Source organism: Halichoerus grypus, chromosome 2 (assembly GCF_964656455.1).
Source record: "Halichoerus grypus chromosome 2, mHalGry1.hap1.1, whole genome shotgun sequence".
Lineage (NCBI taxonomy): Eukaryota > Metazoa > Chordata > Mammalia > Carnivora > Phocidae > Halichoerus > Halichoerus grypus.
In genome coordinates this window covers 93,235,236-93,254,095 of record NC_135713.1, presented here as the reverse complement: position 1 = coordinate 93,254,095, position 18,860 = coordinate 93,235,236, and the positions used below count along the sequence as shown (strand labels likewise).

Sequence of the window (18,860 nt, the reverse complement as noted above, 5' to 3'; positions counted from 1 at the left end):
TTTATTTACAAAGTTGCTACCTACCATTTCTCTCAAATCAGGTTCAATATTTCATATTTCATTCATAGATGATAGAAACTTTTATTCAACTTACTGTTCTATTACTATGTAAGATGGATGCCCCTTTAATACTCTTTTCAGAACTTTATTGCCACACAAAACATGATATCTTTCTACCATTCTCACGTCCTTTGATTTAATCATTCTTATATCCTTCTATTTAAAAAATATTTCCCTCAAGGGGCACCTGGGTGGCTCAGTTGTTAAGCGTCTGCCTTCGGCTCAGGTCATGATCCCAGGGTCCTGGGATCGAGCCTCGCTTCGGGCTCCCAGCTCAGTGGGAAGCCTGCTTCTCCCTCTCCCACTCCCCCTGCTTGTGTTCTCTCTCTCGCTGTCTCTCTCTGTCAAATAAATAAATAAAATCTTTAAAAAAAAAAAATTCCCTCAAAAGACCTATATTGGATATGCTTTACTAAAACTGTATGACAACACTGCCTCCTAGCGGCAGATTTTCTATTTTGAAAATTTTTTTGAAATTCAACCATTCCACCAAGTGCATTTGTTTTATTTCCCGAAATCTTGTTCGATAAAAGACTTTTTTTTAATACCTAGGAGTTTCTTCAAGTTAAATATACATTTCTCACAGGTAAAGGTATTTTTATAGAATCAGCCAAAGGGACCCTAGAGATCAGGAGTCCAAACTCTCCCATTTAAGGATAAGATTCCTAAGGCAGGATGCCAAGTCAGAAAGGACTTCTTACTAGTCCCAGACTGCCAAGAAAGATGGTTTTAGTTTGGATTGTTGGTAGAAGGACAATGGAACCGGGACATACAGTTCACAAAACTAAGGAGTTCATCCTCCCAGCCAGGAAATAAAAATCTTTGCATTACTCAGAGTCAGTGTAAACTCACTAAACACATGGTGTGCAGTTTATGGCCCTGCGCTTCTTTACACTGTAGCAAAGCCAAAAGCCTTTCCGAAGGAAGCCATGGGAATACAAACCCACAATGGAGACAGAACCGGACAGGAAGGAACCAAAGTTTCAGTTTCTAACTTCTCCAGAGGGGGGCAGCAGGTCACCGGTGGGGAAAGCCTGAGGAGCTCTATTTTGCTTTGACGTTAAGCTATTTCATCAGAAGACGCTAACATCAAATGGCAGAAATATCTGTAGCCCTCCTTTCTGTTTTGGTCAGTTTTTTCCTAAGACACATGGATCTTTGAATCCCATCCAGAACAACTCACCCAGCAAAGAAAGCCTTATATGTGCCCATTTTCGCCAGAGATCTTCCTTTTTCCCCAGCTTTGAACACATAGCTTGGCTGAGAGCATTACACAGACTGTTTTCCCAAATAGCCTCCTGTCAGTGGATAACATCCCCTTGCCCAGTGTGGAGCCTTTATGTGTTACCTGCCAGGTAGACAACCCTAATTCTTACACAATAAAGGAAGGAGAAGTCAGTCTGAAGAGAGAAAAACAGAAGATGCCTACCAACTGCTTCAGGAGTAGTAGGTCTGACAGTGCGGCTAAACAGCAGAGTTAGAGACAGCAAGGCCCAGCACTTCTAAACATCTTCAGGAACAATTTAATGTTAGTGTGTGGACGGAAAACCTGACAGACAGCCAAATATGAAGACTTCTCACAGATGGTGGCAGGAAGGGGAGGGTCACTTGGTGAAAAGCGGCTGGGAGTGTGGGCAGGGAAAGGAGTAGATAGAAAATGCCTCCAGTTTTCCAGCAGCTAGAGGCATTCTGTTGGCCTTGGACAGATAGAAGAATCAAAGGGATGGCAAGGGAGAGACAGAGGTCATCATTCGTGCTGCTGTGAGCTACAGAAATAATGCCAATCTGAGTACAGCAAAACCAAACAGGTTAATTTACATGCCACTAAATCAAAGGCATGATCATTTTAACACATGGTTTGACTGACATATTCGTGGAAGTCCCTATGTAAATTTTTGCAAGGAGTTTTCAAGGGAAACATTAAGCTTATTTTTAACAAAAATCTATTTCTACTAAAATAATATTTTTAGTAGTCATCACTTACATGCAAACTGTTAATGTACCACTTATGAATTATTCCTCTTTATTCCTTCACACAAGTTCAGTGAGACCTCTACTCGGCCTCATTTTGTGGTTATTTGTTCCAATCTACTCCATGGCCTTGAAAGGAAAAAGCTGAGTATCTCCGAAAATAGTTCAAACTTTTCCCCCTGATTCATCCTGGCCATTCTTCCAATTATTCTGACTTAATGAGATTTTACTGTTCTTTGGAAAGGTTAATGTCTCAACATATGAATTTGCTTAGTGGAATTCAGCCATTTCCCACAAACACTAGTGCAATGTAGCAGAAAAAGCAATGAATAAATTTAGAATCAGGAATTTGGGGTACAAGGCTTGCTTGGCCCCTACTATAGTGTTACAACCATTGGATAAATCACATCACTTCTCTGACCTTCAATTTTCTCATCTATATGATGACAAATCTCTAACACCTTGCTGAGAAAAACTCCACAATTTTCTGTTTCTAATTCGACGGTATAGATAAGCAATAGCCCCATCATTGTGAACAAATATTTACCGAGTGCCACTTGGTGGTATGTTTCCAGCAGACTTAACTGTTAATTAATTATTCCCCTAACTACACAGACAGGGGACTAAAACAAATAACACTGTTCAGAGGGCAGGGAAAATGTTATTAGCCTAGACTTGGCCTGGCACTGGGAAATGAAAAATGTCATTCCTCTCCACAGGTACAGCTTCCTAGGGAGACTTGGGTCTGTGGTTTTTCATATTATGAACTGTTTCTGTTTTCAGGACTCGGAGTTCTTTGAGGGTTTGCGTATGCTATGGAAGTTCTATAAACCATCAAGCCAATAATTCTTGTCCAGAGTTTTTCATCTACCTAGGAAGGGAGAGAACTGCCTTCTCACATTTTATTAAGGTGGTGGAGTTTGAGAAGCCTCAGAACTTCTTCCTTCTTCCATAAAGCCATTTTCAGAATCTTAATGGCTCCCAGATTTAGATCTCCAGACTGGACCATCTCCAAGAACATGTATTTGACATCGGTCTGACCATTAGACCCAAGTCAGTCCCTGACCTGGGCCCTGGACCTTGGGTCCTGAGCCCCTACCGGTGGTTGTCCAGGCAGGGTGTCCCAAATATGGACCTGTTCACCAGAGATGCCTTCCTCAAAATTTTCTAAGTCCTGTCTAGTGGCTAAGATCGGTCAGGGTCAGCTGAACCATCCAGGAGGGGTGTCCCAGGCCTGGACAGGTCAGCAGGGGACCTGGTCACTATTTCTTCCCTTCTGGGTGCCCAATGACCCTCTATACCCCCTTCCCATGCCTCCCACTTCCACCTCACTCCTAGAGTCACCAAGTACCCCAAGGAGCTCTGGGACTCTGTTTGGCCCCAGTTCCAGCAGGGGCACCTGGGGATAGGATGGCTCCCACTGGCAGGTGCAGTGTTAATGTCCCGGAATCAAGTGAGATGAGCCGCCTAGTATAATGCTAACACGGATTTAGTATGAGTCATGTCAGACACAGGACAAGTTCAGGGCTCTGAGCCACCAAAGATCTCTGTCAGCCCTCGACTTGAGCGGCCTACAGGGGCCCCGCATTGGCTCTCAACTGTTGGGGTTCCCACCTCAGCGCTACCCCCAGGCCACACCAGTCAAGAGCAGCAGGGGTGGCAATGAGAGTTCTCTGCCCTGTGCATCTTTCCCCAGACATCATCACCTCCCGCCCCACCGACAATACCGCCCCCACCGCACCCCATGTGTCAGGCCTCCTCCAGGGCTGGCTGTGCCTCTTCCTCTGAGGGGTTTCCAGACACTGGTCCATATTGTCAACAGGCCATTCGCATCAACGTCCTCTGGCCTCTTATGGATATGGTGCTGTCCTAGACTCCCGAGTTAGGCATGCCAGACGAGGGCTGGACATTTCTTGAGTGAACGGAACCTTTTTTCCAGCGCTGCCTGATGCATGTGTGCTGAGGGCAGGAACACAGTCAATCACCTCCTAGGAAGGCACTGCTTACGGCCTAACGACGTGGTTGGAAGATGTACTCCTCTACATTTACATAAATGTACAAATACATAAAAATATGTCCCAGAGCCCTCCACACCCTAGGGGCAGCCCACCTTGACTGGGGGGACAAGGTCCTATTCTTCCCTTGTCCACGTAAACTTGCCCCTGCCACTCTATCTTCCATCTTAGAGAATGGCAGCTCCAATCTTCCAGTTGCTCAAGCCAAAATCTTGGAGTCCTCCTTCACTCCTCTCTTTCTCTCACACTCACTTTCAAGCCATGAACAAAATTGGTCACATCTACCCTCAAGATATATCCAAAATCTGACCACTTTCACTTCCTTCCTCCCATTGTCTCCCTGGAGCCAGCCACCATCGTCTCTTACCTATATTATCACACAGGTGTCTCCAGCAGTCTCCCTGCTTCCTCAGATCTATTCTCCATGGAATCTCCTGGGTGACACTTTTTTTTTTAAAGATTTTATTTATTTATGTGAGAGAGAGCATGAGCAGGGGGAGGGGCAAAGGGAGAGGGACAAGCAGACTGCCCGCTGAGCACAGGGAGCACAGGGCTCCAAGCCGGGCTCGATCCCAGGACCCTGAGACCATGACCTGAGTTGAAGTCAGATGCTTACTTGACTGGGCCACCCAGGCGCCCCCTGGGTGATGCTTTTAAAAATTAAGCAGATCATGTCCCTCCTCAATTCAGAACCTTCTAATTGCTTCCTGTCATAGACACTGAGTTATTTGTTTTGCTCTCTGCTCTAGCTCCAGGGCCTGCAAGGGGATGTGGCACACATAAGGGGCTCGACAAATTTGTGTTGAGTGATTATGTGGGAAAGTGTATAAAAAGTTGCTGCTTCCGTAGAAACACAAAGAACGACTAGAAAGCCAGGGTGGGGTGAGAGTGAAACATGTCACATGAACAAAAAGCTTTTGCAAAAATGTGGATTGTGCAGCTCTGTTTACCTCCCCGAGGGTCCCAACAGCAGTCTCCAGGTCTGGGGGATGATATAGGGGGATTCATTATACCATTGTCTTTACTTTTGTGTTCTGGAATTTTTCCTATTTAAAAAAAAATTAAGGAAGCAAAAATCTTGGGGCCAAGGAGGTAATATACATGTATGAAGGAGCTCATTTAAAGCTTAATGGTGGAGGGTGCGTTGGTGACTCAATTACTTAAGCGTCTGCCTTCGGCTCAGGTCATGATCCCAGGGTTCTGGGATTGAGCCCCGCATTGGGCTCCCTGCTTGGCGAGGAGTCTGCTTCTCCCTCTCCCTCTGTCCCTCCCTCCACCACTCATGCTCTCTCTCTCAGATAAATAAAATCTTTTTTAAAAAAAAGCTTAATGGTGGGATCTGGGATAAACTGGAGACAGCAGGCTCTACACAAAGACATCCAAATTCAGTTTTTGCCCCCAAACGCTGTTGTGATCTAAACAAAAATGATCCTGAATTCAGCCAATTTGTGACCCTTGTGTGGTGAGGCTGTCATATTCACTCAATTCACTCAATCTATTCGCTCAATTCTGGAAAATTTTAGACAGAAATCCTCAGTCATCTGGAAACCAAACCTCAGTAATATTGAAGAATCAGGCTCTCTTCCAGGACCTCACTTCTACTACAGCTCTGTCTTATGGCAGACTGCTCCTTTCCCTACTGTGAGATCATAGAAAATATATACTGGTCTAGGCCCTTGGCTTCTGGCACAGAGCTCCTGAAACCTTTCTAATTTCCTAAGTGATAAGAACACAAGGAACGTCTTTTGTTCTACTGAGGTGACTCTGGGTGGGCTCCTGGATGGGAGCTGGTCACCAGAAAGACCAAACCATGATTAGAAGCTTGAAATTTTAAGCCCCACCCCTCATCCTCCACCCTGGGGAGAGGGGCTGGCTATGGAGCTGATAATTGACCATGCCGATGTGATGAAGTCTCCATAAAATCCCAATAGCACAGGGTCCAGAGAGCTTCCAGGAGGATGAACACATCCACCAGGAGGGTGATGCACCCCAACTCCATGGGAACAGAAAATCCTGCTCTTGGGACCCTCCCAGATTTTGCCCTATATTTCTCTTCATCTGGCTGTTCATCTGTATCCTTTATCATATCCTTTAGCAAAGTGGTAAACACAAATAAGTGTTTCACTGAATTCTGTGGGCCACTCTTGCAAATTAATCAAACCCGAGGAGGGGTGGCAGATACCTCTGATTTACAGCCAATTGGTCAGAAGCACAAGTGAGAACCTGCACTTGCTATTAGCATCTGAAGGAAGGAGGTGGGGTGGGCAGTTTTGTGGGACTGAGCTCTTAACCTGTGCAATCTGACACTATGTACCTAGAGATTAAGTAAAGTTTTAGGACACCCAGCTGGTACCACAGAGAATTGCTTGGTGTGGGTGAACCACCCCCACCACCAATCTGGTGACCAGAAGTGAAGTGTTTTGTGTGAGTAGTAAGAGAGACACACAAGAAAGAAAGACTCACAGGTGGAAAACTGAGTTTTCCTATACACCTACCTTCTCCTAAACTGCCTACAGGGAAGGGGGTAGTTACAGCTCCTCTAAACTTCCATCATTTTCCCACCCCTCCCCCACCGCAAAAAGCCTCTTCTCCCTTGAGGTTCATGTCATCCAAACACCCATCCTCCTCCCATCCTTGTCCCTTCAACCTTCCTCCCTGAGTCCCTCCACCAGTCAGCAAGAGTGTGAACACCTCAGCCTCGAGTCAGTATCCCAGAAAATGACAACCATCCACGACGGTGACCGCCACCAATCCCGACATACCACTCTCAGAGCAGCCTCCCTTCTGAATGCAGGCCTCAGTCAGTCCTAGGATCTCCAATACCTTGACCTTTCATTCCCTTTTCAATCTTGCAGTGCCTATTTAACTTCATTTCTTTTGCTTACGTACAGTGGTGTTTTGCAACCGTCGCTAGGTATTAGGATCACCTGGGGAGATTTTGCAGCTCAGGATGACTAAACTGCCTTAATCAATGACATCAAATGCACCAGGGAAGGGACTCAAGCCGCAAAACTCTGAAAGGCTCCCCAGCTGATTCCAAGGAGCAGCCAAGGCGGAGAAACCCTCAGTGCTCTGCCACTTGGGCCGCACGGGTCATCCCTCTAACCGCTCTCCCACCGGCACCTTCACTTCTCATTCTCCTCTTTCCCACACGCTCCCTGAAAAGCCCAGCCTTGGAGCAGCCCCCCACACACCTTCTTTATTCCTACACAGAAGCTGCTGAGCTCTGCTGGAGGAAAACCACGAAACTGTCAGCTTTCGCGAGAGGGCGAGTCTCACATAAGGCACCAATAAGGTGGGATTTGAAGGATTCATTCCTTTGGGACACACATTAACTTCTGGAGGCAATAATCTTACCAAATGCATGTCGTTGGGCTCCTTGCTCAGTGGGGAGCCTGCTTCTCCCTCTGTCTACCGCTCCCCTTGCGTGTGCTCTCTCTCTCTCTCTCTCTCTGTCAAATGAATAAATAAAATCTTGAAAAAAAAAAAAGAATCAGGATTTGTGGAGAAAAAAATCTGATTGGCAGTTTGGGTTAGATATTCCGTCCTGGTCCAATCAGCCATGGCCGGGGGTGAGGCATCTTACATAGTAATGACTACTGGGTAGCCTTCCTGTGAGTGAGGGAGTAGTTTAAAGACAGGCAGAGATATGATGTGCATAGCAGACGCCCCAAGGGCTGTCCTCCATGGACTGCTTCTCTTCCTGACTGGAAGCTGGAAGACATGAGAATTCTGAGCTTCTGAGCAGCTAAGGGAGGCTACAGGTAGAGAGGAAGGAATGAGGAAACAACAGAGAAAGATACACCCCACCTACCTAAATTCAGCAAGCCCTCAACCCAGCCTTCAGCCAGCTTATTCCTTTTTGGTTAAAGTTTTCCTCCTGCAACATCCCCATTTTTCACTGCAGGTTTCATGGTTATTTATTTATTTATTTATTCGTCCCACAGAAATCATCTTTGACTAATACATCACCGGAATGCCAAAGTATTGTATTACAAACTAGAAGGAAAAAAATAAAAACTACAGGGACAATGAAATAGCTGGAGGATTGTTGAGATCAGAAAAACTAAAAATGATTGCTGAGACACGCATAAAAAGAAACATGGAAAAAAGTACAAATATCTTAGGGGCATAGGACAAGAAACCGGAACTCTGTCACATCTTATGTCTGGAAAACGAGGGCGATACATAGCCCCATTATGAAACATATGTGTTATTACAGGGAAGTGTCTCCAGGTGACTGCCCGGAGCTATTCACCTGTCGGAAGCATATGCCTGTCAGGATGATCAGAGCTGTGTAAATTAACCAGTGAGTACATTGTAGGCACAAATATGTTTTAAGAGAGAAAGACTGTAGCCTTGGATTTGTGGGCAGGAGTAGGCGTGCAGAGAATGAAAAACAGAGCTAGGAAAGAGAACAAAACAAATTCCTAATTCTTCTCTTCAACTGCTTGCACAATTCAGTAGCTGGGCTTAAGTTTTCAAACAGGACAAGAGATGGGGAGTACCAACATTACCTAAAGTACTAACATAACCTGAAGACTAGTTTAAAATTTGTTCTGTATATGAAAGGAAGTATAATGAGAAATAATGATATTTATTTTAAGGGACACTTTAAAATCTATTTCCTCAAGCATACTCGGGACTAGATTAATGGAGCCAGGTAGAGTGATCAATTAAAAGCCTGCTCTCTAGTTCCTGGGCTTTATTCATGTTTCCGAATTTTTTTTTTGTAAGGAATGTAAAACTATTTATTGACCACTGTTTACCAGTATTTACATTAAAGTAAACAATATATAGTTGGATAACATTCTGACTACAAAGTTATTGTTTTTCCTGGTTTCTGCTGAACCAGTAACTCAAATACTAAGAAGACTGAGCCTACATGTCAGGAACGAGTTGGGGAAAAGAAAATACATGCAGGTTAAGAATTTGGATTATTAAAGTCTGTCCACCCATTTATTCCAGCAGGTGCTAAATTGCCAACATCTCTAACCATCTGATTATGATTAGGTTTCCATGAACAAAGTCTTAGACATTCCATGAATCATGACATTTTAGTCAATACAGCACAGAGATTTCAACTTCTTGAAAAGGAATGGTTCACTAGAAGGAACCTTTAAATGTCCATTTATATGTTTCTGAATTTTAATAACCCAATACCCTTTGTAATGATTAAGAGCAGGAAGTAGGATCCAGGTCAATGTAAAGAGCATGTTACAATTACCAAAGCTGAAGCCAGATGTGTACATGGGATATGGAAGCCCCACAATGTGTTTTACAAGGCACACATTCCCCACCTTCCTTGTCCCTGGACGGAATAGTCAGAGCAGTGAAAGGAGAGGCAGAGAGAGGGGAGCCAACAGAAAGGGATCCTTAGGAAAGACCCTGGAAGCCTGGTAGTTGGACTGTTCACCTTGGAAAGGGGAAGGATTGCCCCCTAGTACCGCCAGACTGGCCCCAACTGGCACAAGAAAAATGCTCTACAATAATATGTCCTCCACGGTCTTTCAACTCTCACCTCAACAGAACACAAGGGCATTGGGTCCCATTTCCACCTGGGAAGTCTCAAAAATGTGAAATGTTTTTCCCACCAGATCCATATAGTTGTAGGAAATTTTTGGATATCCTGGAACTATTTTGTATAACTTTAAAAGAGCCTACAATCATTCTCACCCCATAGATTCTGCTGCAAAAAAAAAAAGATGGGAGAATGTCTGAAAACACAGAAGGCTTCCTAAAAGTGAGACCTATGCCTTCATTGAATAGCAGAAGGCAGAAATAAATATTTTTAAAGTTATTTAGCATTTGAGCGGACTGAATATTGTAAAAACTGTACCTTTGATAATCACCTGTTTTGCTCACAATGTAATTCCTTTGTTTACAGATAGAGTGGCATGTTAACATGTTTGTTATTTGTTATACGTCCACTTATTTGTGGACTCGATAGCATTTATTGCCTGTCTACCCCTGTGTGCAGATACCATGCCAGGTGCTGGGGAGGAGGGAGGAATAAAAACAGGGCTGATAATAATAACAAAGTTGCAAGTCACCATTTTCTGAGTGTTTATTACATGGCTATCTCCTTGAGCCCTACAGTAATACTAGGAACTACATATTATTTCCATTTTCAAGAAAAGGAAACTGAGGCTTGCCTAAAGCCACCTAAACCGAAAGAATGGAGCTGAATTAAGACAGAGGTGGCCCCAGCGTCAGCTGCTTTTAATCACCCTGTGCATGCCTTTCTGCAATAAGCTAATTAGTTTAAGAATTAATTTCAAAATCTCTAGCAACCAGTACATTCTTGGCACATGGTAGACGCTTAATAAGTATTTGCTAGGTGAATTGAAACTGAATCACTGAATACCGGATTTGTATTTTAATTTCAGCTTATTTTTCTAAGAGTGTGTTACTTACCCTGGTGGATGTGATTGTAAATAATCATAATCTTACCAATGGCCTTTAAATATTGTTGGTCACCCTTGATACTCCTACTACAGTTGCCAAGTATGAAGCTCCTAGATAAATAGATCCTGAGAATAAGTTGCATATTCTAGAAGTATACTGCCAGAGCCTAATGCTCTTTTCCTTCTACAGTGTATTCATATTTTAGTCTTGACGGCAGTTGCTGGAACTTCACAAGCTAATTATAATTGAGCATTTTAAAAAAAATAAAACCATTAATTGCTAGAAGAGTGAAGGCCTAGGGAAGGTGTGTGGTAGGGGGACACCTGGTTCTGAAATAGGTTCAGGACGCATGGTCTTCCAACAGCAATGTAACTGTGACACTTTCCCCTTTGGTACACAAACAGAGGTCATTTAAAGGACATCAATTTCAGATCCTCAATTTGCATTTGAAAAGACTGTTTCCTGCCATTAATCCGCCGGAAAACACACCTCTGGTCCAGGTGTTTGTGGGTTCTCCTTACTACCTCTCCTTTAATAATTACTCCCCACCATCAAAATTTTTAAAAAGTGTACCTTTCACTCATCCCAAATCTGTCTATGGCATTTCATTGTAAAACCCAAGATTGTCCAAAGATGTGAAAATCCCTGAAACACCAAACACAGAGAGATTCCTAAATCCTGGTGTTGAGAAAGTGAATGACTTTAGTGACTGATTAAATAATCTTTTTGCAAGTCAGGCTGTTCCTCATTCTTTGCTATCAATATAAAAGCAGGACATGTTAGCTGAGAGTGCATTAATAACAATTCTTGATGATAATGTTATCGTAAAGCTTACAATGTAAAACTTACAAGAAGTTCAGAGAACTGAGTGATAGTGCTCTAACAAAACATTCTTCCCCATCTGCTTATTTATGTGAATAAGGTTTCTCAGAACTTACAACTATAAAACAACAGATAGGCATACAATCGATGCTAAACTCTGTGTAATTCTAGCCATAAATAATATTCAAACATGGATACATAAACTTTTTGAAAAATTAGTTCCACCCATCTGATTAAGAAATGCATTTCAAATAAAATTTTACTTTTCATAATTACATATTAAAATTGACTGTCATGTATTTATATTTTAATCTGTATATTAATAATACTTATAATAACTCAATCCCAAAAAATTTTTAATACTTTGAGTCTATAATCAAAAAACCTTAAAAATTTAAATTTAAATGTATATACATATTTTTGTTGTAGACAAGTTTGATGGGTCTATCCGTAGAAGACTTTCAGCCTTAAAAATATTTGACATTGAAAGGAGGAGGAGGAGTGGAATGAAAACACAGATTTCAGGGAGAAAAATGAACACTATATTTTCTGCTGTTAAAGAAGCGCTCATTAATGTATTTTTAAAATGGATGAAAGCAGGAATCAAATTGATTTGGTATTTTGCTTCTAATTAATACAATTAAAGTGTCAATTTACACTGTTAGAAATTACAGCCTTTGCAAATATTCAAATTTATGATTTTTAAAAATTAATAACTTTAAATGTGTGAGGGTGTCAACTGTTTTGTTTTTAAATCATGGAGCAAGAAAGTCTGAAAGCTGCTCTATCAAATATCTAAGGTCCATATGAATTCTAAGCTCTTATCTGTGGCTTTACTCTTTCAAAATTTCTAGTCAAAGAAATGAACACATTGTGATGATTTCAAGTAAAAACTGCCATTTCAGAAAATTATCCAATTAGCACAATTAGTGCTCATAACACTTGATGGGCAATTAAGTTTCATTAAAATGGTTCTTATGAAAAATCAACATTCATAAATTCTAAGAACAAATTTTAGAGATTGATATTAAATCCCACATTAATTCATTCACTCATTCATTCAACAAATGACTGAGAACCTCACCTAGGCCAAGCCTGTGGGAGGCTCTGGGAGCACAGCCTGAACAAAACTGTTCAGGGCTCTGTTCCTTGCCAGCTTACACTGCAAGTGGGAGAAGGCAGTCTGTAAACAGGCAAATGCATAATTAAGATAAGTTTGGATTGAGGCGCCTGGGTGGCTCAGTCAGTTAAAGCGGCTGGCTCTTGATTTCCACTCAGATCATGATCTCAGGGTCCCGGGAGAGAGCCACGCTTTGTGCTCAGCGCAGGGTGGCTGGTCTCCCTTGCCCTTTGCCCCCCTCCCCTCCCCTCCCCTCCCCCACCCCTCCCCTCCCCTCCCCCACCCCTCCCCTCCCCCACCCACTGCCCTGCATGCGCATTCTCTCTCTCTCTCTCTCTCTCTCTCTCTCTCTCTCTCTCTCTCTCTCTAATAAATAAATCTTAAAAAAAAAGATAAGTTTGGGTTGTCTTAAGTACTGAGGACAATGAAAACCAAGTGAGGTGATGACAAGTAATCGGGGAATGGAGATAGAGGGCCACCGACGGTGAAACTAACGGAGCTTTTCATCTGCACAGGCCCCTTCCGAGCCCCCTGGAGGAAGGGCACCCACTAGTGTGGAGGCCCGTGAGCACACACACGCCCCCCATACACCCCAACACAAAACAAAACATTTGAAATTTCCCAAATTTTGACAACGATCTTAAAAAATTGCATGACTTTATCAACAATGAGTAGTAAAACCAAGGAAACTTCTTGAAACTCTCAAGGATACTATTCCGAAGACTGAATTATCTTTGTATTCGCTGTATAGAAAATAATATCACACCATCACTGTCATATGAAGAGGTGATCAAAGAGGACGTAGCATTATGTCAGGCAGTTCATTAATAAAAACACATGTTCTTTTTCTGGCTTTCCTGATGGTTGGGGTATGTGTCAGCTTTTTCATTTTGTCCTTTGATGTTTTATTTTCTTATTCTAAATAAATGTTTGTTTTTGTGTGAATTTTTATATTCATAATTTTGTATTCTTTTTCTCAAATTATGTAAGCTCTGGACCTCATAAAACCTGTCTGGTCCCTGGGAAAAGCTACTTTCGATGAAGGGTTCTGGAAAGCCCTTCTGAGTTGCAGGGACCTGAATGAGGACAGCACTCCGGGGAGAGATAAGAAGTGACAAGGGTTCAAGGAGGCTGGCCTTGGCATGAGAGGGCCCGTGTGGCTAGAGCTCATCTAGGGCCTTGGAGGCAGGGGAGGAGGCTTGATCTCATTCTAAATACAACCAAAAGACCATCTGATTCACACTTAAACATAGCAGAATCAGTGTTAAAAATATGTGGAATATTTAAAATAGCCTAAAGTCCTCACATGTATATATTGAAACATTTTCCCCCTCAAAAAGATTGAAATCATAACCTCTTGTGTGAAAAAAGGTTACTACTGCCCCTCAGTGGTAAAAGAAGAAATATTCAGAATAACATGATTTCTAGGCTAAAGTAAAACAAAAATCTATGGGCGGTGATAAATTCTTTTTTGCTAAACAATAAACCCAAATACTAATTTTTATAAAACATAAATTTTAAGGCCACGGAATTAACACTGTAATTTTCAAATAGATCTGAGAATACTAGGCCCACAAGCTAATTATTAATGAAGAACACACATGGGGTAGCTCTTTACAGTGGGCTTTAATGTTTTGGTAGTTTCTTCCTTCCTTCCTTCCCTCCCCTCTCCCTTATCTGGCCACCTTCCCTAGCCCCTCCCTCCCTGCTACCTTCATTCCTCCCATCCTTCCACCCTTCAGTTCTTCCCTCCACAAATGTTTATGAGCACCTGCTCTGTGCTAGGTTCACGTGTAGAAGTTACCACGATACACATCCACTTGTGGCTTAGTGAGGAAAACAGATATCAAGCAAGTAATTTATTAGTTGTCATTGTCATGTTTGGTACTGAAAGAGTCTGGGATGCCATAGGAGCATCTATCAGGGGACTACACTAGTCTGGGGAGATAGCAAAGGTCACTTTGATGAAGTGGCCTCAAAGTTGGTGGCTTAAGGACTGCCAGGAGTCAGGCAGGGGAGGATGAAGGGGAGGAGGGCTGCAAGCAAAGGAAGAGCATCTGCAAAGGCCGTAAGATGGGAAAGCAAATGGTGCCTGAAGAAGTGAAAGAAGACCAAGCAAGGAGGGAGAGGGGCTAAAGATGAGACTGGGGAGGTAGGCAGGCATTCTGTCACGAAGAACCTTGCAGGCTGTGAGAAGGATTTGGGCCTTAATCCTAACAGTGATAGGAAAACGGTAAAGTGTTAAAAAAAAAAAAAAAAAGAGGGCCAAATAGGACTTCTTATGCTGTGAGTGACAGAAACCATAGCTCCCTGTTACCGATCCTCCCAGTTCCCTAAACCAGAAGTAGCCATATCACGAGGGTTCGTAAGTCCCTTCAGAGCTAGCTATGCATACCACGCAAATATACCTAGGTGTCTTATCACGTAATACACGGTAGCAGAAGTGCACACTGTCTTGAATCTTGTTTTTTTTAACTGAACAAGAGACCTTAGCAATCATCCCACATCGTATATACAGAGCTGCCTCACTCTTTTTTCCTCTGGACTAGATTGTCTGTTGTACGCCTGTACCATTATTTATTTAACTAGTCCCCTATTCTGGACATTGAGTTCATTTCCAGGCTTTTGCTATCGCAAGCAATGCCACAGTGGATGTCCGTATTAGTATCATTGCCTCCTGTGAAAGAGTATTTGCCAAACAAATTCCTAGAAGTGGAATTCCTGGGTCAGAGAGTATGTTCATTTGGAATTTTGATAGATATGGCCAAAGGCCTTCCCTAAAAATACTGTTAGTGTATACAACTATCAAAGTGTGTACTGTGTGTACGACACACACAAAGATATGACAGGTGACGAAGTGGTACCTCAGTAGAGTTTTAATTTGTACTTCTTTCATTAAAAATGAGCTTGAGCAGAGTGCCTGGGTGGCTCAGTCAGTTAAGTGTCCAACTCTTTTTTTTTTTTTTTTTAAGATTTTATTTATTTATTTGACAGAGAGAGACACAGCGAGAGAAGGAACACAAGCAGGGGGAGTGGGAGAGGGAGAAGCAGGCTTCCTGAAGAGCAGGGAGCCCGATGCGGGGCTCGATCCCAGGACCCTGGGATCATGACCTGAGCCGAAGGCAGACGCTTAACAACTGAGCCACCCAGGCGCCCCAAGTGTCCAACTCCTGATTTCAGCTCAGGTCATGATCTCAGGGTTGTGAGATCAAGCCTCGTATCAGGCTCTGCACTGGGTGTGGAGCCTGCTTAAGATTCTTTCTCTCTCCCTCTGTCCTTGTCCACTACCTCTCTCTCTCTCCCTCTCTAAAAAAAAATAAATAAATAAAATAATTTTTAAAAATAATAAAAATGAGCTTGAGCATCTTTTGATCTTATTAAGAACCAGTGCTCGTTATGAATTAAAAACTATCTAAATAGGCCAGGAGCAAAATAAAGGCCTAGAGCTAAAAATGATACTTCATGCATTCAACAAATAGTTTTTGAAAAACAACTCAGCACAAGGCACACTTAAATAGGCAGTGATGAATCTCAGATGGGTGAGACTTGGTCCTGTCCCAGGTGAGCTCAAGTTTAATGAGGGAGATGGATGTGGAAACATGCAATTAAATGCAATCTGCTATTAAAAAAAAAAGAGGAAGGAACATAGAAATATGAGAGTACAGAAAAGAGCAACTAATCTTTATATGCTACCCATTCACATACATGTTCTTAGAATACTTAGCTTTTAAAAGGTAGGGAATTGGGGAAAGCAGGTAATTAATTCTTTTTAACTTTTTTAGGTCCTACTTGGGTTTGTTTGTTTTTTTAAGATTTATTTATTTGAGAGAAAGAGAGAACGGGCAAGAATGAGCTGGGGGAGGGGCAGAGGGAGCAGGAGAGAAAGAAGCTCAAGCAGACTCCCCACTGAGCGTGGAGCCCTACACAGGGCTCGATCTCAAGATCCTGAGATCATCGGGGCACCTGGGCGGCTCAGTTGTTAAGCATCTGCCTTCGGCTCAGGTCATGATCCCAGGCTCTTGGGATCGAGCCCCGCATCGGGCGCTCTGCTCGGCAGGAAGCCTGCTTCTCCCTCTCCCACTCCCCCTGCTTGTGTTCCCTCTCTTGCTGTGTCTCTCTCTGTCAAATAAATAAATAAAATCTTAAAAAAAAAAAATAAAGATCCTGAGATCATGATCTGAGCCGAAATCAAGAGTCAGACGCCTAACTGACTGAACCACCCAGGAGCCCCTGGGTTGTTTTTTTTAAAAGTTGGCTCTGTGCATCAGCAAAAATACCCAGAATGGCTTTAATAGAACTGGGATTTTAAAAAAATCTTTAAACTAAAAATGCGCCTGAAATTATGGTTAAGACCCCCTTCATGAAAGGGTGGTGGGGTTGACACAATGGGGAAAGGTACCTTGGCACACATGACTTCATTTTAAATTCTGAGACCAGAGTCAATTTTACACAGAGATAAATGTCCCTACCACCATGTCCCCCAGGTTCAATCAAGATGTGTCCTAATGAATTGTTTTTGTCTTCTACGAACTCTTTGATGAAAACCAACTTTCTGTCATTAGTTTTCTCCTTAGAAAAAGCACTTTGGCACTTAAATACTTTTAAATGTTTTAAAATCTGTTTCTCCCTTCTGGTCTTTGCTTAATAGTAAATTAAGTACTTAGTGATACTCAGTGCAAAATAAAACTGGAGACAAAACAGCCTCTCAGCTACCAAATGGCACAGCAGAATAATAAAGGATAAAGGTGGTTGGCAGAAAGAGTGGGCCACACATTTTCACCTAAGCTACAGGTAGCAGGAGCTGAGGGGTTAAAAGCACCAGAGCAAGAAGGCATCTCTCAGGACCCTACAGCCCAGTGCTCAGGTGATGATCAGTCCTTCGAGGTGCTGGGTTGGGGACTTGGGTTCACATGAGGAAGAGAAGATACAAGTATGTGACTCTGCACATCTTGGACCAGCACCTAAGTCTAGCTGTGGACAGAACCTCCCCGAGCACGTACCTTCTCCCACCTATGGGCTTTGTAGATTCATCCCTAGAAACTGTAGTATGAGGCCTTCCTCCCAGGATTAACCAAACCTCCAAAAAAGACAACCACCTGCTGCTAAGGACACTTTCTTCTTTTTCTGTTAAGTCTGTCTTAACACTACTTCCATCAGGATACTTTCTTCCCAAATCATCCTGAACATTCTAGATTCCTTGTAGACAAGTCTCAGGTAAAACTCATATTCACATCTGGATGCATCCTTATCAGTGGAAGAAACACTTTCTCCATAATATAGGAATGACAAGTTTTATCTGTATTATAATTCCCTAAGAGCTTTCCTTCCATTATCTCATTCTTCTCCACAGATGCTGTGAGGTTACTAGCAACCCCATTTTACAGACATGGAACCATTTTCCCTTCCCGGTGGTCCCTAGTATAGGAAAACCAATAGACACATGAAACTGGCAAGTCTCCTGTATCTACCATTTATTCATTCATTCCACAAATGTTTTCCCAATGCAACTGCATGTCAGGCACTATTCTAGGTACTGAAGCTTAAGAGGTAAAAAGTCATGATTTCTACTTCCTGTAAGAGATTAGTATCTAGGAAAAGGAGACAAATATTAAGTATGTGCAATAAAATATCAATCTTGCTGGGGTACAGTGGAACCCAAAGGGAGGAGAAGTCCATTCTCTGTGTGAAGTAGGGAAGGAAAGTTTCAAAGAGGGAAGGATTCCAACCATTCTGAAAGATGATTAGTGAACAGTAGAGGGCATTTCAGGAAGAGAAAGCATGTAAGTAAAATAATAACATATATAAGTAATAATAATAAAACATACCAAAAAAGCTCCTCTGCTCCACAATGATTTGTAAAGGTAAAATATTCATTTATTCATCAGCAAATATTTACACAGTCCTTAATATATGCCAGACCCTATTTTAGGTGCTGAGAATAGAAAAGGGAACAAGGCAAAATTTTCCACCCTCAAACAAATAGAAGGATATCAGGGATATAATTTCATAGATTAATACATGTGATGAAGAACACAAACCGGAATAAGGAGATCAGTGGTGGCATCTCTGAAGAGGTGGAACAAGGACAGAGACCTCCATGAAGACAACACGGAAAGCTGGAGACAGAGCATTCCCAGCAGTAGGAATAGTGCATGCAAAGGCCCCGAGGCAGAAATTAATTTGGTGAGTTTGAGGGACAGCAAGAGACCAGTGTAGCTGGAGAGGGTAAAGGAGGAGGGAAAGATAAGCAGGTGCAGGCAGAAGCTTATATACCTAGGTAAGGAGTTTAGCTTTTACTCTAGGTGCGATGGAAAGCCACTGGGAGGTTTTAAGCAAGGAGACTCAGCCACTGCTGCTGATGCCATGGGGCAGGGAGAGAGGGGAGAAATATCTTAGCTTCTCTCCTTTTCCCATCTCCCATTTGGCCATGCCCAACCAGAAGCCAGTAGGCAGGGGAGCTGGGG

At 42.6% G+C, this 18,860-nt stretch overlaps 1 protein-coding gene across 3 annotated transcripts in view; it reads right to left on the bottom strand.

Annotated features, from left to right (window-relative positions):
• DMGDH (dimethylglycine dehydrogenase) overlaps positions 1–7,604 on the bottom strand; it is a 130,464-nt gene extending 122,860 nt beyond the window's left edge. Inside the window, exon 1 of one of the 3 annotated variants that reach the window (XM_078067144.1) lies at positions 7,404–7,604. In XM_078067144.1, the coding sequence (XP_077923270.1) occupies positions 7,404–7,412 (9 nt within the window). In that variant the 5' untranslated portion in view covers positions 7,413–7,604. The remainder of the gene's footprint in view (positions 1–7,403) is intronic. The other 2 variants (XM_078067147.1, XM_078067150.1) reach the window with 2 other exon arrangements.
• Between the last annotated feature and the right edge of the window lie 11,256 nt (positions 7,605–18,860).